Genomic DNA, 26856 nt, shown 5'->3' on the forward strand with positions numbered 1-26856 from the left:
TTACCCCGGTTGTGAAGAGCATGCTTTGTGTTTGAGGCTGTGAGACAGCACTGCCCCCTCACGCTGGGTGACCAAGGTCCAGATTTGCTAAGGTTATAGAGGCTGGAGTGGGCAGGAAGCACTGGTTCCCAGGAAAACCTCATGGACTTCCTTCTAAAGTCCACTCTGCTCAAGGGGTCAGTGGGCCCCAAGCTAGGGGCTGTTGAGAGGAGGACACCTGCAGAAGCCCTTGGTGAGCTGCTGAGAACCACGAGAAGGCATTGTAGCCAGGGGCTAGGAGGGTTTGGGTGTGGAGTGGAGAACCATGGAGGTCTGTCCATTGAAGGTGAGAGAAAGTGACCTCCTTGAATCTCCACCCTTGGAGGCACTACCTGGTCAGGTTGGCTGGCCCTGCTCCAGTTCCTGAAGCCTCCAGGGCCTTCCCTGGGGAAACCCATGGCAGACTTCCAGGACTACATCTGTCTTGCTCCCCCATGTGGTCCTGGCACAAGGCAGTCCTGGCCAGCATGGGTGGGGGGACAGAGTGGTCATTAGTGGGGCAGGAGGACATTGAAAACCAGTGGCTTAAACTCGAAATATCCTTCTGAATCTAAATAGCAATGAAACAGAATTTACAGAATTTTCTCATCGAATTTACTGCATTTCAAATTAAATATATTAATATTTCTAATATTTCTAGTCATATTTCTAATTAGTTGACTTTCTATAAGACAAAAGTTTGTCAAAAATGTTGCTGAAACCAATATTGTACTATTCCCTAGAGAAATATTTGTATTCTTGTGACAACACAAGTTATCCATCAGGATGGCAGTTTCTGTGATGAGCAGTGGGTGTCCAAGAGACCACAATCGCAAGGTCTTGCTTGGCCAGCTTCCCAAACTCAGCCCTTTGGTTCCGGGGTCTGCCCTCTACAGCTGTGGACAGTCCCTGTAGCAAAAACAAACCCATTTGCAAAGTCAAAAAATAGGTAAGCATCAGGCTCGGAGTTGCTTCTAGATGTCCAGTTACTAGGAAACACCAGCTTCTTCTCAGCCCTCTCAGAGATCCACAAAGATGAGCTGCTCACCCTTAGTGTTCCCTGCTCCCCTTTACAGTCCACCATGCAGGCACCCCTAGGCTTCAGTTGCAGGATTATTGAGATACGAGGCATATGCACACAGCTGAATGACTCATGCCAACTGCCCTTTGACAGCATACATGAAAATGGGAAGAAGGCCGCACTCTCTAAAGAAAACCTTTTGCTGCGAGGATGCACCATCCGAAATACCGAAGCGGTCGTCGGGATGGTCATTTACGCAGGTAGGCATGTGGTGGACTGTGCCATCATTTAAAGACTGTGCTGGCTTGCCCCGTGGTGCCCTATGTTCTTGTACTGTTGTCCCTAGTTATTATTCTGATGATAAAGGTAGCACGTATGCCCATTGTGGAAAATTTAGGAAACCCGGAAAATATAAAGAAGCAAAAGTGGAAATATTGTTCCTAATATTGAAGCGGATGGAATAACTGCTGGGATTTCTGGAGAAGCTATAAAATCCCAGAAGTTTGTGGATTAAGAGGCAGGAAGACGAGGAGCCATTGCCTTCTCATTTCCTCAACTGTGGCTCTTGCTGCCAAGAGGAAATGTAGGTGAAGGCGGGTCAATAAATGCCATTACTAAGGCTCAGGGATTTTAGTCATAAAATCGGGGTAGAATAGCCCCTGCGTCCCAGGATTGCTGAACGATGCCATGCGAGGATGCAGGCAGGGCTGTCGGCGCAGCATCTCTCAGGCAGTGAGCTCCCACCTGTAGCCATAGCTACTCAGGGTTGATAAAGGAGGCTCTGCAGTGTGTTTGCTAGATGGTATGTCTGTGTTAGGAGTACAGGCCTTACAATCAAAGGGTGCAAATAGGTGTAAGGAGGAAGGATCTGGCCATGTCTAGGCTTTACCTAGGCAGGCAGTAGGTGCTGGGATTCCAAGACAAAGTGGCTGCGCTTCCAGGACGATGCTTATCTAAGGCATCTGGTAGACTGGCACAAGTCTCCCGTAATGCATTTCCCCAGGGCCCCAAACTTTCCATGTGTGACTCCTTTAATTAGAGACTGAAAGTGTGGTACTTGAGTTTTGATGCCTCATCTGCTTTTTGATGATCTTACTTGTTTGGTTTACATATTTTTGTGTTCTGTGTTGTCTTGTTTTTAAATTGGAGTTGGAGATGGAGATAGATCTAAAACCTTTGTGCTTTAGTGATCGCAATATGAAATCCTTTTAGAGTGGCAAATAAAAGAACCTGTTTCTAAAAAAAACAAACAACAACAACAAAAAAACTCAACCAAACATGTTCTCTCTTGGCTTGTTAGCATATTTCTTTCAATTTGTATCTCTGTGGTATTTAGGTATTTCTGGTTAATTTCATACCCTGCTCTTTATACCATACTTTTATACCTTGCTTTTTTATACCATAATTTTATACCCTGCTTTTTCTGCTGATGTGACACACAAGTCTCATTTGATAATAGCGTTGTATTTCAGTCTGTGCAGTCAGCATAATTCATTGCATAACCATTGGACGCTCACTCTCCCATGGCAGGTCATGAAACCAAGGCCTTGCTGAACAACAACGGGCCCCGCTACAAACGCAGCCAGCTGGAGAGGCAGATGAACTGCGATGTCCTCTGGTGTGTCCTCATACTCATCTGCATGTCTCTGTTTTCGGCTATCGGTAAGTCTCCTGGACCAGTGAACAAAAACAGGTGTGGACGCTGCTGAACAACATCCAAGTGAGTAGATGGCCAATGGCCGTCGTTCTCATCCATCACCCTAAAATTAAAACACACCTTGTTCACTGACGTGACCTCAAGTGTAGTTGCATCGGCACAGACCCCACTGAGATGCCCAGTTGAATGGGCTTGCCAAAGTCATGGTATTTTTTGAATTGGCAAGTTCTTGGATGCAAGAATGGTCTACTCATGTCGGTAGTAATGATTCTAGTAGAAGAAATACTAGTGAACTGGTTACGAACTAGGAGGAGTAGCGGGAGAAACACAAACTGCTCCTACTAGAAGTGCATGAAAAGAGGAAGAATATTATTTGGATCCTAAGAAGGGGTGAGCAGTTAGGCTGTCGCATGCAGGCACGGGTACTCTACAGCTTTTGAGGGCTTCTGGAATCAGCACGATGCCTCAGGGGAGCCTCACCAGGGAGTGTGGTGAGCCCCAGAAAATAACCTTGATCATATCACTTGCTCAGCTATCATAGTGCTCCAGGTGCTGCCCAGTTGATTAAACAATGTGCATTTGCTACTGCCTTCTCAAAATCTACAATATGTGAATTTTAAATGGGACAGGAATGGACAGTATCCAGAGCCTGCTGACCATTTTCTTTTTCACATGGCATCTCATGCAACTGGCAGTTTGTGAGACCCCTATTGCGAAATTATTTTCTAGAGGTTTCATATTGTTATCTGGCAGCAAACTTATAATCCCCCCATAAGCACCAATGATGGCATTTAATACCATCAATGAGAAAGTACTGGTGTGATAAGGAATTCAGGTTTCAGCTCCTTCCAGCATCCAGTTTGATCTTGGGTTCCAAGGATACTGTGTGTTTGCTTTCCGATGTGACAAGGCAGGCCTATAAAACTGTGCTTATGCCAAGAAAGTCATCTTAATGTTTTGCTTTACTTTACACTAGCAATATTCTTATTTTTTTATTGGATGAATGATGTTTCTCTCCAAACGTTATTGCAGGGCATGGGCTGTGGATGCAGCAGTTTCAAGAGAAGAAAGCCTTGTTTGATGTCCCCGAGTCTGGTGGTGGCTCTTTGTCTCCAGTAACAGCTGCAGTTTACTCATTTTTGACAATGATAATAGTTCTGCAGGTAACGGTGCTAAGTACCAGACAGTAATTGCAGCCCGTCAATAACTTGAAGTCACTATGCTCTCCTAAGACTTTCCTATAATTCTACATCTGGAATGTTGCATTTTATTTTTCCACGTAATTTATCTGTAGCATCTTTTCCTGGGTGATTTTCAAGTTAAATTCTCCTTTGTTGTTCTTAAGATTCTTGTGTCTTTGGGGGTTTGGTTTTCATCATCATTTTGGTTTGTTTCATGGTTTTTCCATTCAATAACTTTTTTAAAAAAATAAATTTTATTTTGGAATAATTTCAGATTTACAGAAAAGTTGCAGAGTAGTATAGAGAGTTCCATTTGCCCCTTGTGCAGTTTCCCCTAATATTAACATCTTACATTACCACGGTGCATTGTCAAAACCAAGAAACAGCAGTCGTCTATTACTGTAAACTAAACTCCACCTTCACTTGAATTTCACTCGTCTTTCCATTAATGCCCTTTCTATATTCCAGGATTCAATTCAGGATGTCACATTGCATTTAGCAGTTATTGTGTTTATTATTATTGTTATTATTAATTATTCATAGCCTCTGCAACAACTCCTAATCTCTAATGAGAATCTATGCCCAGGAAGGTCTGTTAAAGAGAGGGGGCGTCTCCTAGAGCTCTGTGGGGGTGAGAAGGGCCTAGAGAGTCTTCACCAACCTTCTTGGGAACATGGAGCTAGTGTAGGATTCTGATCGCAGGGCATTTGCTCGGCCTTTGCCTGGGAGGGGAAACTCTGCTGTCTCTCATATGTGCTTTATGAAACCATAAACAGCTTTATTTAGCTTTCCAAATGCAAATTTGCACTTCTTGATATGTCATCTTGTGCTAGCTTTCAGTTTGTACTATTTGCAGAGGCTCTGTTAGCATGTTTACGTTACCAGGAAAACCCAGTTAGTCTGGATGTGGTATTATGAGCCCATAAATATCCAAACATCAGTTCAATACCATTTCTCTTAAAAACAAAATTTCATAGAGATTGTTCTTAATTACCTATGAATATTAATGTTTTTCCCAAAACCTTCTCCCCTTTGCTGTGTATTATCCAAGATCACAGGAATTGTCCTTTGACACAACACCAGCATTTGGAAAGACTTGTCCTTTCCGTTTGACCTTGGGGTGTGGGAGCACACAGAAAACTCAGGGGTTGAGGGCCCCCGTGACAGGAGATACCTTTGCTTATGAGGACTCTGACTGTTATGTGTGTTTTTTCTTCTCTCTCTCTTTCCTTTCCTAGCCTCTCTCAAGTGCAACTTAGCAATCTGAAAATGCTGGCTTCTGCCCAAGCCATGGTTATCACACCTCCAGACACGCTAGTGGATTTCCGTTCTGCAGTTGCACCATAGGCTCTCCTAATTTAGACTCTTTGCCAATATTCTAATACTCTTTCAATAGTGACTTTAAAACCAACCTCTTTAAGCTCTAAAAGGTACAGTATTGCCCCTACTTCCTTGTGGTTGTAGTCATCTGTTATTTTAAATAGACTAGACCAATTCTGCAGCTCCCGCATCCTCCCAGTGGTTCATTTCGGTGTGCCTTTTGTCTCCTAGGTTTTGATCCCAATTTCCTTATACGTTTCCATTGAAATCGTTAAAGTATGCCAAGTGTACTTCATTCACCAGGACATAGGGTTGTATGACGAAGAAACAGACTCGCAGCTGCAGTGCCGGGCTCTGAACATCACGGAAGACTTAGGGCAGATACAGTACATCTTCTCAGACAAAACGGGCACTTTGACCGAGAACAAGATGGTTTTCCGAAGATGCACTGTGTCTGGCGTTGAATACTCTCATGATGCAAATGGTGAGTCAGGGAGCAGGGGTGTGGGTTTCCACGTGGGGCTGGGCAAGAAAGCTGCTGCATTCACAGCCACACGCACACTCGCACACCCTCAGAGTCTTCAGGGTAGCTGACTTTCGAGGGAGAGAACGTGGTATCAGAGCAACTCCGGAGCCTGGCGTCATTTATAAGGAAGGTTCTTCAACATCACCGACGCTGTTTGCTCACAGTAGCGTCTCTGTGTTTTGGCAGCTATTTCTATTGAATCACTCATTTTCTGCCAGACCCGGGCATCGTCAAAGCAGGATGGCATTGAGCAGCTCACTCGTGAAGCCCCCAGTCGCTTTCCCTGCCACATCAGAGGCAAAGAGATCTTTTTATTGTCACCTGTTGGTCTTTTCATTGTCAGCCAAGAAGTCTGCCACGGGCATTGTGGACACATTGTCCATGGGAGCTGGACGGAAATGAACCACCTTGTTTCTGATGATTTGGGCACATGTGTAGAATTTGCTGAAAGATAACAGCTCATAAGAAGGGATTTTCAGGGACAGGGTGACTCTGTCCCTCTTCCACCTCCCCTCCTGTTGCTTGGCTGCCTCCTTCCTCTCTGAATACACAGGAAACCCTCAGCCTCATCAGCCGAGGGAGTGACAGGAACCAGCACCCACTCCAAGCAGCAGAGGATAGTAATGTGAGGGTCTCTGTGCCACGGTGGTGCTTCGGGGCCATACCACTTCCAAGAAGGGGCAAATCAGGAGCCACTGTCCTTCCAGAGAACAAATATAAAATGCGGGGGGCCGGGGGAGGGGGGCACGACATAAGATTAATAGGAAGCTGTTCGTCAGAGGGATTTGGTGTGAAGGATCTGTAGAAACATGAGGTTTTTGTGAGTTTCATAAAACTGATAATTATCATGGTATCCACTCACTTTTCCCATATAAATTTAAAGCAGTCATATTAAACAGAAGGAATAGGAGTGGATCCATTTTGTTTAGTTTTATTTGGCACTCAGAATGAATTGTCATGGTGTGATATATCCACTCACCTCCCTCCCTCCCACCTCTCCCTCTCTCCCTCCGTAGGTTCCTAACTGATGATTTTGTGCAGAATGGTTCATGTGTATGTTCCTTCTTGATTCTGCAGTCAGCATAGCTGTAAAGGAATTAGAAACCCAGGCAGCCAGATCAACAGCAGCCTTTAATGTTGGGGCCTGAGGCTTCCTGGGCAGAATCCCAGCCAAGAGTACAGAAATATTTTGACAGTTGTCAAAACTCTAACATAAAACTCAGGAGCCTCGTCACCTCTAGAAGACAGAGAAAAGCCGTTTTGGCTGAGACCCAAGCACCACACATCCCGAGGCATGTTTTAAAGAATGGCCTTGATCCGTCAGCAATTGAACATGATCAGGGGCCTAGAGCGTCTTTAACGGTTAAGTCAAGAATCTGGCCTCTGAAAATTGTGCCAGGAACTGAGATTGGTTTGGCTCCAAGCACTGGCTGAGTTCTGCTCACACCCAGGCGTGGTCACTGTGGGTCAGCTCTCCTCTGACCTCCCACTCCTGATGAGTTAGAGCCCACCCAGTGCCCATCTTGTGCCCCCCAAGATCTGTGCCTTGGCCCCGTTTACTCTGAGCAGAAGTCAGAAATTGTGGCACGCAGGCCACCTACACACTCCACGGGGAGAGGCCCTGAAGCAAGTGCTGCCTTTAACTCCAGCAGCCTGTCTACCCCATCAGGGGCTGGAGGCCAAGCTGCAGGGGCTCCAGGCTTGAAGTTTCCTTCTTCCTCGCCCTCCTGGGGTTGACCTCACCCAGGAGCTGGTGGTGATGCACAGAAGTGGTTTCCACCCCTGGCATGAGAGGCTCCCTGAGTTAGAATCCTGGCATTATCCAGTACCCAGCTTTGGGACCAGGGGCAGATGACATCCCCTTCCTTGTCTCCATTTGTTCTCATCCCTGAAGAAACATGCACTGAGATGGTGAACATCTGGCCTAGCCTGCACAGAGTAGGGCTGTGCATAGTAGGGCTGTTTGCTTGTCATGCCAGTGTTGCGGGTGCCGAGGGCCCCTCTCTGTGCCATCTGTGCAGGCTGCCTTGTGTTGTGACCCTTGGCTCTTCCTCCCCACCCTGGGCCTGCCCGTGGAAGCTGCCTTGGTTTCCTAGGGCTGCTGCAACAAAGCACAGCAGGCTGGGTGACTCAGAACCACAGGAATTTATTCTGTCTCAGTTCTGGAAACCAGAATTCTAACCAAGGTCTTAGCAGGGCCCTCTGCCGTCTGCAAGGAAAAGTGTTCCAGGCCTTCCTCCTGGCTTCCAGTAGCAGCTTGCCGGCAGTCCTTGGCATCCCGTGGTTTCTGGCATAGCTCAGTCTCTGCCTCCATCATCAAGGCCGTCTTCTCCCCTCTCATAAGGACACCAGGTATATGGGACCAAGGCCCCACCCTGCTCCAGTATGGCTGCATTTTAACTTGGCTGATTCCATCTGCAGTGACCCTGTTTTAACTAAACTCACATTCTGAGGTACTAGGGATTTGGACTTGAACATTTTTTTTTTGGCGGGAGTGGAGGACACAAGAATTCACAGTTGAATGCTTAGTGAAAGCTCATCTTGAATGAGTCACCCCATGAATTGTTTCCTTGTTGCTCATTTTTGCATTTGCACAAAGCCAGGAAAACTTGTTCCGATTAGCAAGAAACAGCATCCATTCTCCTTTGCCTGTGATCCTTTGAGTACCTACTGCTGAAGGGCTCAAGTGTATCCCTGTAGTGAACTCCCACTCAGTGGAGCTTTGCTAGCTGGGTCCAAACGCTGGCTCCGAGTAGGCACCAAGTATCCTAGGAAGACATGCGGAGCCTGCCACTGAAACCATCATTTCTCTGTGCCCTGACGGGAGATGCACCATGGGGAGCCCCAGGATGCGGGCATGAAGGGCAGAACCTGAACCAGAGATGTGGGGCTGATCTTTCCTGTCTGCCTTGCCCCAACCCCGATGGCACCACAGCCCCACCTGGACAGAAGAGATGGCACGTGGACCCATCTTTGCCTGAACCTGCCTTCTTGGGGAGGTGGGGCGGGTGATGTGGCCTAATGGACAGAGCCCAGCCTTTAGCAGCCCAGGGTTTAGGGTTTTCCTTGCCCCTGACCCCTCATCTGTGCAATGGGATGTTGGAGGTAACAGTTAAATGAGGATGCTACCCATCCTTTGAGGGCTGGAAACCCTCATGAAGTACAGAATATGGAAGATGGAGTTGGAATGCAAGGGTGGGATCGCCCTGGGAGGAGGCCCCACGGGGAACCTCAAGGCGCCAAATCTGCTCTCTCTCTGTTCGGCCTCCCCACAATATCTGACCTGTGTTGCTCTCCCTGCAGCCCGGCGCCTGGCCATGTACCAGGAGGCAGATTCGGAGGAGGAGGAGGTGGCATCCAGAGGGGGCTCGCTGTCCCAGCGCGGCAGCATCAGCAGCCACCAAGGCGTCCGGGTCACATACAGGAACCAAAACATCAAGTCCCACCGGCGCACTGGCAGCCGGGCTGAGGCCAAGAGGGCCAGCATGCTGTCCAGGCACACAGCCTTCAGCAGCCCCATGGTGAGTGCAGACGGGGGTTCGCTGGGAGCCTTGCCAGGGCCAGGTTGATGCTCATTGCCACCTTTCTTTTCCACTCTCGTATTTTCTCTTTTCCATTATTAGTGTCTAGTTAGTAGTAAAGTAAGTTGCTGCTGGGTGGGTTCAATTTGCTGCTTGTAGCTCAGTCAGCAGAAGAATCTCTGGCCAATACTTTCATTCTACAACAGTGCCTTTTCCAACACTTTAGCTCAGCCCCTTTGCCGTGACTTCTAGGGGAGAGTGAGGGCCGGGAAAGCTGCCCAGGATGACTGACAGAGAGGAAGCCGGCTCTGCCAAACTCAGTAAAGAAAACATCGGAACAAGATGACAGCTGGGAAGAAACAAAGGCACATAAAAGAAGTATTTTTAATTAGATGAGCCCAAATCCTATAAAACTTCTTTCTTCCTTGCCTTGTCAGCTGCCCAAATATTTAGGGACCACCGTCGTCAGGCAGGGAAATTTCCAGAAGTGAGTGACAACCCCTAGATATATCCTTTCCACTTCTAAAATGTTTTAAGAACAGATGGAGAGCATCCATTTTGCTCACTCTTCAGTGGCCTCGTTTTCTTATATTCTTCTAAATCGACAGAGAAGCTGCCGTTTAAACAGAGGGGAACTAGAATTATGGATATTGACCAGCAGGCTTGTCCAGGGCCCCTGGGAGGGACTGTTCTCACACCAGCCAGGAGAGGGGTTCCATGGGAACAAGTTTTCCTGACAGCATCTAGCAATGTGGGTCAAGAGTATTTGAAATCTTTGAACTCTTTGACCCAGGAATATAGTGATTCAGCCAAATATTTATGTATGAAGAAGTTTATCATGTGTTATTTACATCAACAAAACAAAGAAAGTTAAATATCCAGTGATAAAGAATGGTCAGATAAATTATGGTATGTCCATTTTGAGGTTGTTAAAAATTGTGTTGTCAAATAATTTCTGGTGAGAATGAAACTACCAATTTGAGTATTAAATCTTGCAATTATGTGACAGTTCAGTGTTGAGAAAAAAAGATGGGAAGGAAACACAGAAACATGTTTCTCATGAGACAGATTTGTTAAATTTTCCATATTCTTCTCTGATCTCCAATTTTTTTAGAGGAAGCTATTTCTGTAACACTGTATATTCTTCGATGTGTTATTTTGTAATATGTGTATTTTATTGTAGACAATAGGAGTATACATTTCTTTTCCTACTTGTTATATCTTCTTAGATAATTAAAATTCTCTCTGACTTATGTATTAGTTTGGGTTCTCTAGAGAAACAAAACCAACAGGAGATATCTGTAAATATGAGATTTTATAAAAGTATCTCATGCAACTGTGGGGATGCACGAGTCCAAATTCTGTAGGACAAGATGCACGAGTCCAGATTCTGTAGAGCAGGCAGCGAGTTGGCAACTCAGATGAAAATCTTCAATAAACTCCCCAGGAAAGGCTGGCTGGCTGAAGGTGAGAGTTCTCTCTCTTCTCCCTTGAAAGTCTTCAACTTACTGGATTAAATCCAGCTGATGGAATTATCCCACTGCAGAAGTCATGCCCTTCATTGATGTAATCAGCCACAGATGCAATCAATTGACTGATGATTTAATAAACCGGCCACAAATGTCCTTGCAGTAATAGTTAGGCCAGTGCTTGCTTGACCAGACACCTGGACACCATCACCTTGGCCAGGTTGACACATGAACCTAATCATCACAGCTTAGAATTATAGATGGAATATTACCCATGTCGGTGTATGTGTGAGATCAATGTCTATTTGCAGCTTATGATATAATCAAAGTCCCTTTCATAGTAAAGCACCAAGTGCGGTAGGTGAGATTCACCTCCTGGCCTCTGTTTTCTTCCCAGGAGAAAGACATTACACCCGACCCGAAGCTGCTGGAGAAGGTGAGCGAGTGTGATCGGTGCTTGGCAACCGCCAGGCACCTGGAGCACCCACTGGCCCTCCTCTCGCCCGAGCTGTCCGACGTGTTCGACTTCTTCATCGCCCTCACCATCTGCAACACGGTCGTCGTCACATCCCCCGATCAGCCACGACAAAAGGCAAGCTCTGGGCCCTCGCCATGCTGGCTGGTGGTCTGTCATCCTGAGGGAGAGCGCTTTGGACAGATGGCAACACCCAGCCCTGCAGGAGACCACCCAGCACCAAAGCGTGGGGGCTTCGCGTGGGGGCTCCAATGGGAGCTCAGGTTCTACTGTGTCCTACACAGGCTTCAGGTGGGATCAGGGCCGGGGATTGGGCCACATGGGAGGGAACACACAGGCTGCAGAAGCAGAGCAGACCCCAGGCCTGGCCTGGGATGGACAGATTCACCCAGAGGGTGATCAGGGCAGGGGCTGCGGACACAGACTCTGGGGCTAGGAGCTGGGACATGAACCTGACTGTCCCACCTACCAGCTGTGCGGCTTCAGACAGCCGCCCCCTGCCTGTGTGTTGGTCACCTCATTGTGGCGTGGGGCTGGGCTGGGGGGAGGGTTCATGGATGTGCTCAGAGTACACTTTGGCATCCAGGAAATGAAGTTGATACTCATAAAGGAGATGAACCTTGGCATTCAAAGAGAAGTGATGGAGAATCAATCTGAGGTTCCTTAGGGTGATGGGAACGTAGCAATGGCCAAGTCTGTTTATGTTTGCTTTAGCATTAAATGTCTCGAGAAGAGAGTCAGGTTGTATGTGTCAGGGACCTCTCAGACTGTCCTGCGTGGTGCCTGGCTGATGGGTGGGGGTGGTGCTGTGAGTGTGCACGTGTGCACATGCTGGGTAAAATTGCCACTGTCCTAGGGCCAGGTGTGTGCTGCAGGCCTGCTGCCTGTCACACCCTTCCCAGCCTCCCACCAGCTTCCACTGATGGTGGCATAGGCTGTGACATGGGGTGGACAAGGGGGTGGGAGCAAAGCAGAACATCCCACCCCCTCTGCACTGGCCACACTCTCTGGCCCAGTGCACATGGAGCAGGCAGGCCTGGCCACTCCACTGCCGACAAGCTCTGCCTGCCAGCCCCAGGCGAGGGCAGCTTCCTCCTGAGCTGAACTCTTTTGGCCTCAGATTTGCTCCCTGTATTAAATTCCTTCTGCTGGGCAATGCTGCAAACACTGAACGAGGCAGAGACCCCACACGTGACGGAGGCGCAAACCAGTCATGTGTGAGCTGCTCATGCCCGACCCGGGTTCCGTGTAGGGGAGAGAACCTGGAATCGCCCATCGTGAGGCTGCAAATGGAAGGGCTCTGCTGCCTTTCTGTCCCCACATCTTTGTGAGCACCTGTCGAGGGTGTTTGGAGTCAGCCAGGCCTCCTGCAGCTCTCCCACCTCCAGCCCACCCCACTGCCACCCCCTGGGTGTCCCCATTCTCTGGCCAGTAAGGGCAAGCCTTTTGTGCAATGCAGTATGACACCTGTGAAGGCACAGCCAGCACAGGGGCAGCAGCGAAGTCCACACTGCTGTGCTGCCCGTGTTGTGTTTACCTCACAGCCACATCCCAAGAGGGTTAATATGGCATCAGCTTTTTTAAGTGGAAGAGCTGAGGACGAACTGTGGTTCCATGCTCCGTGCTCCCATCGTGGACCCCCACGGAGGCAGAGCCCCCCGCCCCTTGCCCGTGGAGACCTCCCCCTCTGACCCCGCTGCTCCCCTCGCAGGTGCGGGTGCGGGTGGAGGTCAAGTCCCCCGTGAAGACCCTCGAGGACTTCCTGCGCAGGTTCACACCCAGTCGCCTGACCTCGGGCTGCAGCAGCCTGGGCAGCCTGGCCGCCGGCAAGGGCGCCCCCAAGCCCGGCGCCAGCCTCCTGGCCTCGCTGGCCGACGACGGCGCGCTGCTGCGGCTGGAGGAGCGGCTGGGCCGCGCAGCCCCGGCCCTCACCGGCAACGGCTACGGCGCCGCCTGCGCCCCTGACGGCGCCCCGCGCGGGCGCGAGCTGCGCTACGAGGCCGAGAGCCCCGACGAGGCGGCGCTGGTGTACGCGGCCCGCGCCTACCGTTGCGCGCTGGCGGCCCGGCTGCACGACCAGGTGGCGGTGGAGCTGCCGCACCTGGGCACGCTCACCTTCGAGCTGCTGCACACGCTGGGCTTTGACTCCACCCGCAAGCGGATGTCCGTGGTGATCCGACACCCGCTCACCGATGAGATCACCGTCTACACCAAGGGCGCCGATTCCGTGCTCATGGACCTCCTGCTGCCGTGCTCTTCAGGTACCTCCCCTCCCGTCTGCACGGCCTGGCGCCAGGGAACCCCAGGCAGCCACACTCTTCCCCGCCTTTCCCATCGGGCAAAGGGGTTTCTCTTAACCATTTATTTTAAAAGCATTGTCAGAGAAATGCACGGGGTCTGTGGGTCCTGATAGCTTCCCTTGAAGGGTGTGAACTAGAACACACTCAGGGGGCTTCCAGATCGGCGACCCCACTTCAGAATTCCTGAGCAGGGAGGCCCAACATCCAGTTTTGGAAGTGAAGAACCTTTGGACTGGAGGTTCTGGAGAATTCTTTCCTGCCCCTGTAATTGCGTGGACCTGGGGGCAGCTATAGGGTCTGGGCTGTCGTTTTTAGTCTCAAGCTACGGTGGGGTCTGGTTCCCCCACTTCTGGGACCAAGGACTGGGGCAGCTGGCCTCTCTCCCTCTCTCTGCCTCAGCTACACATGGGTCTCTTACATGTTCTAGAGTTCCATATATAGCTTTTGGTTTGAAAAAAGGGAGTTTGAAAACCACTGGTATGGTGGGAATAACTTTGTGTTTCAGAAGAATTTGCATCTCTTGCTGTCTAGCTATTCTTCTGGGATTTGGGAGGGGAGGGGCGTACCTCTCTGGGCCTCCACCTGGGAAGTGAACCTGGTTACCTCGCTTCCTTCTTACATGGAGGGCGGGAGGTGTGTGCATCTCATCTCAGGGGGAGAGGACTGGAGAATGGAAGTGGGGAATGCCACTGGCAGATGAAAGATGAACCAGCATGGGATACAGCTGCCTGTCCCCCTCCTCCCACCTCCAGCTTCCCAATTGGCTATATCCCAGGAATAGCTCTGGGTACAACTCACTGGGAATAATCAGTGCACTGGATAAATCCCTCCTGAACTGTGGGCCGGGGCTACGGAATAATTGACCTCCCTGCAATCCTTTTTGCCCACAGTCTCCGTGCTGAAGCCCAGGATCACTCAGTCGTGGGAAAGTGCATTGCAGGGAGGTTTGCAGACAGGAAATCCATTTTCCCATTCCAGAGCAGTTACCTGCAAAAAGCAGCTGAGCTAAATTTGCAAATGCGTCTCTGAAAATAGTTTGGATGCCCTTTCATGGTGATAACATACTCGAGGGCAGGGTTTTGCCTTTCCCCTACAGTGGTTCCTCCCAGGGTGGACACAGAGTGCAGTTAGTGGGCTGATTTTGCATTCCAAAAGGCATTGCCTGGAATCAGATTCGTGATGTACAGCCATACAAAAGAAAAACTGATATGGCAATTATCAGAGTGGATTTCATTCTCCTGCACAAACTCCTGTGTCTCTATTCTATTCCAAGCCTTGCATTAAAGACAATTTAGCGGATCCCTGAGCTTCAGGCTTTCACATGGAATGTGAAATGTGGGGCATGTGTAAGGTCAAAGGCCTGGACTAGTCAACAGAGGGGAGAAGGAGAGCCTGGGGCAGGCCTGGACTAGTCAACAGAGGGGAGAAGGAGAGCCTGGGGCAGGAGCTCTGCTGTGCTGTGCAAAAGAAGCAAAAGCCACTAAGAGGTTGTAGCAGCTGGTTGCGCTTTTGTTTTGCTAGGCAATGCATTTTTATAAATATACAAAAAAATTATCATCACTAACTCTCATCCCATTATTTCATCAAAGAGGACATTTTAACACATCTTCTTATCTCTCTCCTCCCCCTACAAAATAGACATCCCACAGTAATGGATGTCTTTAAATTGAATAGATTTAGCATGATGAACCCTCACTCTACTGTCCCTGCCTTCCTCATCATTTCTCAGACTGGGAACTCTGTCTGCTCCCCGCTACTCAGGGACAGGGCCCCTCAAATTCACTAGCAGGCAGCGAGAGGCCGGGGTGGAGGGAGCAGTCAGTGAAGGTGGAGCCTCTGTGGCTCAGAACCTTCCACGGTTTTCCATCAGCAGTGTGTGGGGCACAGAAGCCAGCCAGATGGGGTTACCAGGACCCGAGGGCACTGTGGAAAGAGGTTAACACTGCCTACCCTTCCCTGACTCAGAGTCCCTGCTAGATCTGGGAAAAAAAGAGCCACCTGCAGGCTCCAGAACCTCATAGCCCCCACCCTACCCCGCAGCCCCGGGTAGCTCTGCTCTTGTGTCACCCTCCTCTACTACATGTCCACGTGGTGTTGGAAGGAAATTACCAACAAAATGTAGATAGCTGCAAGCAAGGGCAATCATCCTGGTAAGGAGAGATAGGAAAGCAATGTTGCTGTGACTTTCACACAATCCACAGCGTGCTGTTCATGGGGACAAATTAAAAATAAGTGGTTTATTTTGATCTCTGCATTCCTCTGAGTTTTGTCAAGCAGTGTGGCAAGTCAGGGTTTTGAGAGGGAAGATCTACATAAAATTTACATAAACCCTGGGCAAGTTCAGAGTCAGGAGGTCAGGGAGCCCAGGGGTTTTCCAAAACAGACTGTAGATTGTCTCTTGGGTTGCCCTGAAGTTATGCTCTGCTGGCACCCTGGCCACAAATCATTCAACTTTTACTTTAGGGGGGAAATTATTTATCTTAAGAGATGTGTGGAGAGGGACAGGCTGGCAGGCAGCCCGTCACAGAGACAGACATACAGCTTGGGCTGCTCTACGTGTGTGCAGATGATAAAGCCGGGGGAGGAGTATCACAGTCCATGTCTAATACAGCATCTTTCTTCCAAGAACTCCCAAAACTTTTACAAAAGAGGCACAAGGACACCAAGTGGATGGAGGATGAGGCTGTGTTAGAGGGAATGTGTTGTATTAGCAGGACATGGCAGGGACTTGTGTGATAGAGAGTAGAAAGCTGGGACCCTACCGTCCCAGTACCCCACCTCAATTCCCACAGAGCTCTGTGCAGTCCCAGGTCTGTGCTGCTGGCTGGTGTGACCCTGGACACGTCACTTACTCCCTCTGTGCCTCAGTTTCCCATGTGTACAAAGGCAATCACAGTCCTGACCTCAGGTGTATTGGCAAGCAACCATACAAGCCCCTAGCATGGTGTCTGGAGTAATGCAGGCATGTGACGTACGTCAGGTTCTTTTCCCATCTCTCTGCCTCCTTCCCCTCAAGATTCATCTGCCTGGGCATTGCTGGACATGCCCCTCTCTGGGGTCTTTAAGGTACAACCCCCCAGGCTGCTCTGCCTCCCGTCCCCAAGACTGAGGCTCTGTCATCAGTGTGGCTCCCAGCCCAGCACAGGCCTTACACACCACAGCCTTGAATACTCCCGTTTGGATGAATGTACGTACGCATGAATGAAGGAGGGCATTCAGAAGCATCACTTACCTGCTTAAGAGCAAAACACTCTTTTTATTGAGGAAATATAATTTCTGAAGTAGAGAAAAAAATGGAAATTAGCCCTTAGAGCAAATTAAACACATACACAACTGAAGTCACCCTTCCCCCAAGGGCCTTTTCTCCATGTTGGGATAATTGCCAGCCCTGGCTCTCTCCCTTGGGGAACTTCTAGAACCGGCCCCTGCCAGGCCCGCCGCCCTGCTTTGTCTTGAGCTGTGCGACCGTGACACTGGTGCTGGGCCACCCGCCCCTCCAGCATCCTCCTCCAGGAGCCCAGAGGCAGCCCCGAGACCTCCTCTGGGGATCCTTCAGGCAGCTGCCACCCTTGCAGCGGAGTCTCTGGGGTAAAGATGATCCACACTCCCTGCAAAGTAGCTGAGCTCTGCTGCAGGATTTCTCTTGTTACCATGGGGAGAAAACTACAGGGGGCCTGAGCTGCCTTCCAGGATTTCAGAAGGAAAGCACTCACATTGCATGGACACTAACTAAGATGCAGTGGTAACGCTCTAATACTTGTACCCTGAGGTCAGCAACACCCAGGTCTACCAGGTTCTGGAGAGCCCGGCCGCTGAATCGTCCAGCTGGTCTACCGTCTGGTTCATAGGGCAGTGCTCCGTACAAGCTTCTCCTTGGGTCCCTGAAGCTTCTCCTTGGCTGGCTGTGTTAAGTGTGAGTGCCAGCCCCAGCAGTTCACAAGGGGCCAGCTGTCCAGAGGAGAGGCCACCTGAAAATGTGGAGCCAGGTTTTGCTTGACGGGGCTGTGTGTGTGCCCACGTGTCTGGAGAGGGGCAGAGAAGGAGCCCAGGCTCCCTTCTCTCACCCTGGGGCAGAGTCAGTGCCACTGCCACTGCTTCTGGTTCTCAAAGTCCCGCTGAAGTCGGCCCCACCTAGAGACCCCTTGAGTTCCTGGTGACCTGGGAAGCCTGCTGCAGTGGTACCTTCCACCCCTACTCGGGCCTTGGCACCCCCATGCCCCCGTCCCATGTGCCCGGTTTCCCCGGGGCTTGTGTGCACCTCCCTTTCAGTTTTGATGAACGTGGGTCCTCGCGGCTCCCCACGTTTCCCCAACACATCCCTGCTCTCTGTGCATTCCACTGAGCACCTCCTTCACCTCCCTGAAATCATGGACAGTATTTTAATTATTAATTTCAAAGTCACTCAGACACACATCTTTCCTCAAAGAACATTTGGAATCTGGAAAAGATTTTCCGCAGTTTCTGAGAGCATTATTACAATACCAGGAAATTTAAAGGGTAGTCAAAATTAGGATTACTTTGAGTGTCATTTTTTTAGGAAATTTAAGTACCTGAAGCAAAGTAACATAAGGCAGTGCTTCTTGACTTCTCTTTGTTCACTATCAACCACCCTAAGGAGCCTTTTTGAGACATTTTTCTTCTAATTGTCCCCAGTGAAATTTTAATACTGTAGGTAAGCTGAGTATCTGTTTATGTAAGAATGTGTATCTGTGCTTTATACATAACAGAGTTTGATTTTTTCACCCCGCCCCGCAAAAAAAATTTTTTTTGCCCCCCCCCCTTGGGGGAATATTACCCCAGTGGAGGAGTAAAATAGTGTTGTTCCCCAGTTCCCATTTGTCATGCGCAAACATGGAGTCATAGACAAGCCTTCCCAGATGGAGTAGCCTTATCACAGGTGACTAAGGTTGCCAGATTTAGCAAAAAAAAAAATAAAGTCCTATTAAATTTAAATTTCAGATAAACAGCGAATAATTTTTTAGCATAAAGATGTCGCATGCCATATTTGTGCATCTTTTATTTTATCTGGCAACCCTATCCATGGGGGAAGTTCTGGGACTAGAAACTGCATTTTCTATCAGTGTAGTTAACAGATTTTTATAAACAGGGGAAAAGGCGAACCTTCCTTTAAACAGGCTGGACAAAAGGATGCCGGGTCACTTTAAATGCAGTTTTGTTTTCACAAGCTTCTCATTTCAACAAAGGATGTCGGAAACAGCCAAAATGTGCATTTTGATGAGGTTCTTCTTAAAATAGAATCTCATTTTTTCTCTGGGTTTGAAACCTTGTGCTCCATTTGCAAGTGATGGAATGGACACAGGAGATGTCTGGCAGCGCCAGCGTTTCCTGAGTACCCCAACAGGATACCCTGTGGGCACACCGTGGCCCCTCGACCCTCATTGAGGGACTGTTGGAGCAAATCAGGAAAAGGATGGCCTTGTGAAGCTCGTTTAAATAATTGCAGCAAAATTCTTTGCTGCCAGCTAGAATGAGGCAGCAGTGGAAGGGCCTCTTCATCTCCACTGGCTGCTACACACTCCACTGGTAACCGTTTGCTAAAATGCACAGATACTCCCCACAGTGGAGGACCCAGGTGGTACTCAGAAGGCACGTCACCTTGCCAAGCACTCAGCCTTGGGTGAGGCTCAGAATCGTCAGCACCAGGCAACTCTGCATTCGTGTCTAGGCAAAACAGGAAAGGGTGGGTGTTTGGGGGAACTCCTAGTAGGCCACAGTGCATTTCTTAGCTAAAAGGGTTTCCTTTATTTTCTTTCTCAGCCAAACATTCAAAGAGATTGAATCGAATTAGAATGTTTGTCCCAATGCTTTGCATTTGTATTTTTCCATCAAATGGAATGAAATCCAACCTGGATTTCTGTTGTTTTGAGTATCTGTTATTTTAATGTAATAGTTTTGTTTTTAAGATTCATTAACCATTGTAGGCCTCCCGTCTTGGTGTTATTCCTTCTAGCGTCTTTGTTTGGCTCCCAACAGGGTGAGTGGCTCTTAAATAAACTTTTTTAACGTCCCCTACAGTAAATGTGTGTTACCCTTATTATGATTTTGTTTACATTGTTATTATAAAACTGTTTCTAAATGATAAATACGAGACTCTGTACGTTATACCCTGTCATTTACCACTTTTTTTTCTCTCTCAGAAAGTTTATATTTTGGTATTTCCTGAGCTTTGGTCTTACTTGTTTTTGAGAGCTACCTTTTCTGTTTATGATGACAAAAGATTATAGCAATTACAGTGTTTTAGAGTTCTACCCCATTTCCTTTCATCACCTACCCTTTGAACACACACACACACACACACTCATAGGCAAACACACATTCACACACAGGCGTATACTACACACACATACGCTTACATAAAGACACACCCAACATGTGAAGAACAGATGTGTTTTAATTGCCAAAAAATGTAAACTTTCATACTTTCAAAAATGTGGCCTTGTGCCCCTGCACAGTCCAGACAGTAGACAAAGAATTGTGTAAGCTGCCCATGCAGAATTATTTTTCAAACGAGAGCATTCACAGACCTCCCCGTAGGTTTTGGGAACAGCCTAGGGCACTTGGCTGGACTTTGTGGTCCGGAACTCACTCGCCAGTGTTTTTGCTTGCACCCCATCCTAGATGATGCCAGAGGAAGGCATCAAAAAAGAATCCAAAGCAAAACCCAGCATTACCTCAACATGTACGCGGTGGAAGGCCTGCGCACCTTGTGCATTGCCAAGAGGGTGAGTGGCAACACGGCTGACCCTATGAGGGTCTCCGTGCCTCCGTGGGACACCAGGGCTGTCTTAAGTAGGGTGCGTGGCTGTGGACCGGCATTGAACGGTGTGTTCCCAATAGGTCCTGAGCAAGGAAGAGTACGCCTGCTGGCTGCAAGGCCACTTGGAAGCAGAGTCCTCCCTGGACAACCGCGAGGAGCTCCTCTTTCAGTCCGCCATCCGCCTGGAGACCAACCTGCATCTCCTGGGTGACTATGCTGCTTGCCAGGCACTGTGTCCAGCAGGGTGGGGTTTGCAGAGACTGCCCCGGAGGGGGAGGTGCCCCGAGCCCGGGGGCTGCTTGTGGGTCAGTGGCTGCTCTGTGAAGGCTGGCCTCACCCCAGCGGGGCCCCGGCATGGGCACTGCCCTTGAGCTGATGCTTCTGTGGGGCCCTGAGCCTGGAGCCCGCATGCCCCCTCCCTACTGACAGCCTGCTCTGCAGCATCCCAGGTATCTCCTTTCCCACCAGAAGTGTCATTGATGAGCAAAGCTTATCAGCATTTGATGGTTTAAAAGAACCTTGTGACAGTTCCACATTCAACTTGGGTGAAAAGAAACAGGCTCTTTTAATGAAGACGTGTCCGTATTTCCCGCAGCGTTTGTGGTGGTGTTTATTAATACAGTTATTGAAGTGCAGCCGGAACTTCGTTCAACTTGCCTTAGGTGTTCTCACAAGAAGCAGGTAGTGAGGAGGCTGCACAGCCCGCTCTTTCCGTCTGGTTGTGCTGCATGTCAGGGGCAGTCCTGATGACACGGGGGACCAGACAGGAGCTCGTTGCTCTTCAGGAGCTCAGACAGGTCCCATTCCCTGGCAGCAGCCTCGAGGTGTCTCTCTCTATCATCATCTGTCTGCTGATCATCTTTTTTATACCTCTGTCAGTCTGTCTAGTTAGCTAGTATACTATCGATGTCATCTATCACTTTATCTATACCTGGTTTCTTTCTCTCTTTGTTTTCCATCTGTCTCTCAATCATCTCTCTAGCATCCATCTGTGTGACTTTCAATGAAACTATTTTCTATCTGTCATCCATCTATTATCTTTGTCTGTCTGTTCCTGTCTCTTTCTATCTGTTCTCTATCTATATCACCTATCTACACACAAACACATATCTACACATACATACATATTCACATACCTACATTACATATATACATATTTATATGCACTTACACACATATATACATTACACACACATACACATACCTGCATTACACTCATATACATATGCACACATTCACTTATGTGCATTACACACATACACATACACACATATACACATGCATGCTTTACACACATAACATACACACATACACATGTATGCATTACACACACACCTTTATACATATATATTCACATGCATGAATTACACACAGATACACCTACATACACACATACACCTACATGCCTTACACACACACACATATATAACACATATACACAAATGCATTACACTCATAGACATGTGAATACATACATAAATACATACATACACATATATAATATATCTAAAATATACATATATATACTAGATATATAGACATGCATATACTTTAATGTTCTGTCTTTCCTAAAGTGTCTTATAAGAGACTGTGCACTACTCAGAAAGCCCCAGGAGACAGTGGCTCATTGGTTCAATGAGCCATATCATGGGTGTCAATTAAATGAAACCCTTCAGAAGTGGCTGTGCCTCTTTTACCAGGTTTTTATTTATTGAATGAGGACTGCGCTCATCTAACTAACATGTGCTTCTCTGAAAGATGCTGTTGTGCAGATTTGCAGAACAGGAAGGGCGTACTGCCGGTTTTCTGGCCCCAGTACAGGCCTTGCCAGTCCACACTCACTGAACAGCCATTGTTTCGAGGCTAAGAAGTCCAAAATCCAGCCCTTCACGTCCTTTTGGGCAGGGAGGCAGCACTCTTCCTGGACGACTTTGGCTTCCTGGATGGGCTGAGATCTACCCCCCACTGCCCTCTCCCCCTTGGCTAGCCCCACCCTCTGGGAGCAGGCAGCCAGGATCCCTTCCCTGTCCCCATGATGGGACTGTTTGAGGACCTGTGAGCCCTCACTGTCCCTTCTCCACGGGGCCTTTTGCTATCACACCTGCGGTACAGGCACGGAGCTCAGCAATCAGCAGGTGGCCCAGTGACAGGCCTCGTGTGTTGTTTCTCCGTCCATTCCACACCTTAGTTGGCCTCTTCTGTCCAGACTCTCTCCAATGGCCAGGCAACCCTTCCCTCCCTTGGCCTGGATGCTGTATCTCTAGTAACGTGGCCTATGTTTTTTAACAGTCCAAGTGCAGACTCAACTTGTCTTTCTAGGTCTTTTTCACAGGAATTACTTCCCAGCTTGGATTCTGTAATTTTTGTTTGGGCAACTGTACAAACATCTCAAGTCAGAGGTTTATACTTTGCCCTATCTCAGTTCTTTCTGTTTGGGTTGAGTCAGTGACTTGGCTTTTAAAGTTGTTATCTTAATTTGCCAGGTGGCGGTGACACATACCACACAATGGGTTGGCTTAAACAATGGGGATTTATTGGTCACAGTTTTGAGGCTGAGAAATCCAAAATCAAGATATCGGCAAAACTTGCTTTTTCCTGGAGTCTAGTGTTCTGGGGCTGGCTGCTGGCTTTCCTCGGAGTCCCTTGGCTTGTATCTCTGCCTCCTGTCACACAGTGACATCCTCTCCTTCCTTGCTTCTCTGATTTCCAAGCTCTCTTTATAAAGCCTCCAATAATCTAGATAAGACCCCTCCTCATTCTGTTGGGCCACACCTTAACCAAAAATAACTTCTTCAAGAGGTCCTGTTTACAGTGGGTTCACTCTTCCAGGAATGCAGTTTAAGATGGAGAACATGTGTTTGGTGGGTAAATAACTCAGTCTACTGCAGTGGTCTGGAGTTCTGATTCCAGCACGTCATCCTGCAGCAGATGCTTCCCTCTGGGAGCACATTAAAATCGATCTAGGAAATTTCCAAGAATGTTACAGGTTACAGGACCATAGTTTCAGTTATTTCCTTATTGTGAAGTAGGACATATATACAAAAAGAAGATAACTTTCAAATTACAATTTAACAAGTAGCTATATAGCAAGTTTCAAAGAATGTTATGGGCTGCAGTTCCACAATTTCAGTTCTTTCCTTCTAGCTATTGTAATACCCCAGCAACTAAGAAAAAGGAAATTATATAGAGATTCAGTATTCATAACCCTTTGTTAAATTCTATCTTGTCCGTTGCTACCCCTTCCTCTAGTTTAATCACTTTCCCGATCTTCAGGGATGTCTAGGCAGTGACCACCATAACTTGTTCATGTTGAAAAGGGGTGTCGACATTATGGGAAAAGGGGACGCATCTGGTTGATGTTCTTGAAGAGGCTGTTGCCTCTGAGTTTTTGGATTTAGCTGGCAGTTATCCCCTTTTGGCATATATGTTACATTTCACAGTAAGAAATAACTGAAACTGTGAAACTGTAACCCATAACATTCTTTGAAATTTGCTCTCTAACTACTTGCTAAATTGTACTTGGAAAGTTATCACTTCTATGCATGTATGTTATATTCCACAATAAAAAAATGATTTTAAAAAATGATCTAAGGTAGGCCACTTATGGAACCACTGGATTGCTCTGGGGAGGGCTCGGTCAGTACACAGAGCCAGCTCGTGCCCTTTGCTGAATGCCTATTGGCAAATTTTCAGGAATTGTGCAAGCCTTTTGGTGCCATGTCTGTGACTTAAAATCAGCCGAGATGGGAATATTTACACCGTGGAAATGGGCAAATGCAATACATCAGTCTCCCTCCTTCAAGCCGGTTTTTAAACACTTACCATCACCTACCACCTGGAATATTTATGATTCAAATGGTGAGGCCTGAGCTGGAAAATACAAGAGCCACCATCTTCATGTCTCCCTCCACAGTTGGAGAGCTGTTGGACATTGTGTTCCAAATCCTCAGCCTCATTTTTGAGAAAAGTGAAGCCATCATTATTTTTAATCTTCCAAAACCAAATAACCCTTTCTAAATCTTTTCCTTTATGTACTTGTATGAAATGGCCTCAGAGAACCACAAATAAATATCTCCAGCAGAAAAGCTGAACATTCACACTGTGTTCTTGAAATTTTCTTTTCCATTTGTTGCAGCCAAGACTCTAAATTCAAAGGACAACGATCTGCTAACTTTTCACAGTGTTCTTGCTAATTTCTTTAAATGCCACCCGAAACTCCTCGGTTGGTGAAACCTTTTCCCTTCCCGTTAGAAGCTGCCTGAAATCTGAGTGCAGAAATACACGGCAGCCGTAGCTTGGCTCTGAACTCTCCTAAGTATCCTTGTTATGATACTTAAAAATGCTGGGCTCTTCCAAAAACCAGGTCATAAAAAGGGTAGCATTTACTCAGTCTCGTAAATTAGATGACAAACAAAGCTACCTTGGAAAGCTGAAGAAAGGCACTGTGCTTCAGATGATTTCAAAAGGGCTATTTATCCTCAGCCATATTTCATTCTAAAATTTACATACTTGCCATCACTCTTAAGTTTCTATGCTCGATCATATTCTGTCTTTGATTCAAACCCAGAGCAGATCACTGGAGTGATAGCATGGGGGTGGGCCTCTTTGCTTTGGTGAAATAGCTCCTGAAATAAAGTTATGTTTTCCAAGTCTTGGGTTTTCCCTGAAAAGGGGTACCAGTGACACCTTCCTTTCTCTCTTGGTCACTTTTACTGAGTGACCCTGGCCGAGGGTCTGGTGGTACAGAATTGGGAGTCCCAGTGTCCTTTCATGGGAACTCCCAGTCTAGTGACAGGGTGGGCGGCTGGTTTTGGTTACAAGCTAAGCAGTGGCGTGCCGGCCTTACCATAGAGGCCACCCGTGCATTTGGGGGTTTTGAGCATGAGCTTTGGAGACATATCACGCATCAAATCCTGGCCCTTCCCTTCTGTTATAGTTTGCTAATGCTGCCAGAATGCAGAACACCAGAAATGGAAAAGGAGGTTTATTTGGTTACAGGGTTACAGTCTTAAGGCCATAAAGTGTCCATCAACAAAGGGTACCCTCACTGGAAGATGGCCAATGGTGTCCGGAAAACCTCTGTTAGCTGGGAAGGCACGTGCCTGGTGTCTGCTCCAAAGTTCTGGTTTCAAAATGGCTTTCTCCCAGGATGTTCCTCTCTAAGCTGCGGTGCCTCAAAAATGTCACTCTTAGTTGCTCTTGGGATGTTTGTCCTCTCTTAGCTTCTCTGGAGCAAGAGTCTGCTTTCAACGGTCGCCTTCAAACTGCCTCTCATCTGCAGCTACTCTCTCAGCTTCTGTGCATTCTTCAAAGTGTCCCCCTTGGCTGTAGCAAGCTTACTCCCTCTGTCTGAGCTTACGTAGTTCTCCAGTGAACTAATCAAGGTCCACACTGAATGGGCAGGGCCACACCTCCATGGAAATTATCCAATCAGTTATCACAGTTGGGTGAGGCACATTTCCATGGAAACAACCTAATCCAAATGTTCCAACTTAATCCCTACTAATATGCCCCCACAAGATTGCATCAAAGAACATGGCTTTTTCTGGGGGACATAATATATACAAACCGGTACACCTTCCTAACCCCACCCCTGTCACTTTACTATCCATGTCTGTTAAATAGGGTAATTGGAGTACTTACATCTTAGGGATATTGTGAAAATTTTTGCCTGGCAAATAGTGAGTATTCAAAGTCAGCCATTATTGTTATTTCATCACCACCATTATTAAGTGTGAACTTAATCAAGTATGGAGGGGCTGCTCTCTCTTCCCTCAGGGATCAGGGAATATATTATCTAGCAGAGTTGGCATCTTTCATTTCATCCTAAGGGCCAAGCCTAAGGGTTGTCCTCAATTGGGTCAATGTCAGCTAGGTCAGCTCATCCTAATGCGTCCGTTCTTGAGGAAAGGGGTCCCCACTCTCTCCCGCTGCTAGACCCATGCCCCCCAGCTGTCTGGGTGGTCCACAGTAGGCTTGCAGTTAGCAGGAGCCTGAAATGTGCTCACGCCTAAACAGGTCTTGAGTCCCACCTTCTGCAGGGCTCCTTCCTGCAGGGACCCCAAGCAGAGGGCAGCTTGGGGAAATCCTCCCCTCCTCCTTTCTGGTCCCTTCCAAGTTCCCACTTAGCCTTCCAGTTCATTCCGCAGGATTCACACACCATGTCGCATGGGGTGGAAAAGAAGAGAAAAGCCACTTGCCCCTGAGGGGGTTTCTGGGGAGCTGGTAATGTTCAGTGTCTTGAGCTCAGGGCTGGTAACCTAAGTATGTGATCTATGAAAGTTTATTGAAAACGGTCTACTTAAGAAATGTGCACTTCCTAGCACAGAGAACAGAGGGGCACTGAAGGAAAAGGCTGAGTTGACAAGGAACGACGATCCCTCATGCTAGAGCAACACTAAAGCCCAGGAGAACAAGGCCACATGCAGGTGGGCTTGTAGGGCCAGGAAGCCAGAGGGCATCTTGCCGGGTTTTAAGCCTGTGAGAGCTGAGGCAGGCCAGAGAGTGTATTTCTGCACTGAATAGTGTGTTCTTTCCTCTCACCATAATAGTAACAATACAAGGAAAAGGCCCCCGTTATTCTTCATGTT

The 26856-nt window shown here is 48.0% G+C and overlaps 1 protein-coding gene across 6 annotated transcripts in view; it reads left to right on the forward strand.

Annotated features, from left to right (window-relative positions):
• ATP10A (ATPase phospholipid transporting 10A (putative)) overlaps positions 1 to 26856 on the forward strand; it is a 203930-nt gene that overhangs the window by 153351 nt on the left and 23723 nt on the right. For all 6 annotated transcript variants that reach the window (XM_037832821.1, XM_037832820.1, XM_037832823.1 and 3 more), the window contains 9 exons: positions 1193 to 1299; positions 2570 to 2701; positions 3729 to 3859; positions 5429 to 5681; positions 9027 to 9244; positions 11111 to 11305; positions 12900 to 13449; positions 20128 to 20231; positions 20347 to 20473. In XM_037832821.1, coding sequence (XP_037688749.1) covers positions 1193 to 1299; positions 2570 to 2701; positions 3729 to 3859; positions 5429 to 5681; positions 9027 to 9244; positions 11111 to 11305; positions 12900 to 13449; positions 20128 to 20231; positions 20347 to 20473 — 1817 coding nt within the window. The remainder of the gene's footprint in view (positions 1 to 1192; positions 1300 to 2569; positions 2702 to 3728; positions 3860 to 5428; positions 5682 to 9026; positions 9245 to 11110; positions 11306 to 12899; positions 13450 to 20127; positions 20232 to 20346; positions 20474 to 26856) is intronic.

This window comes from Choloepus didactylus, chromosome 4 (genome assembly GCF_015220235.1).
Source record: "Choloepus didactylus isolate mChoDid1 chromosome 4, mChoDid1.pri, whole genome shotgun sequence".
In the NCBI taxonomy this organism is placed as follows: Eukaryota; Metazoa; Chordata; class Mammalia; order Pilosa; family Megalonychidae; genus Choloepus; species Choloepus didactylus.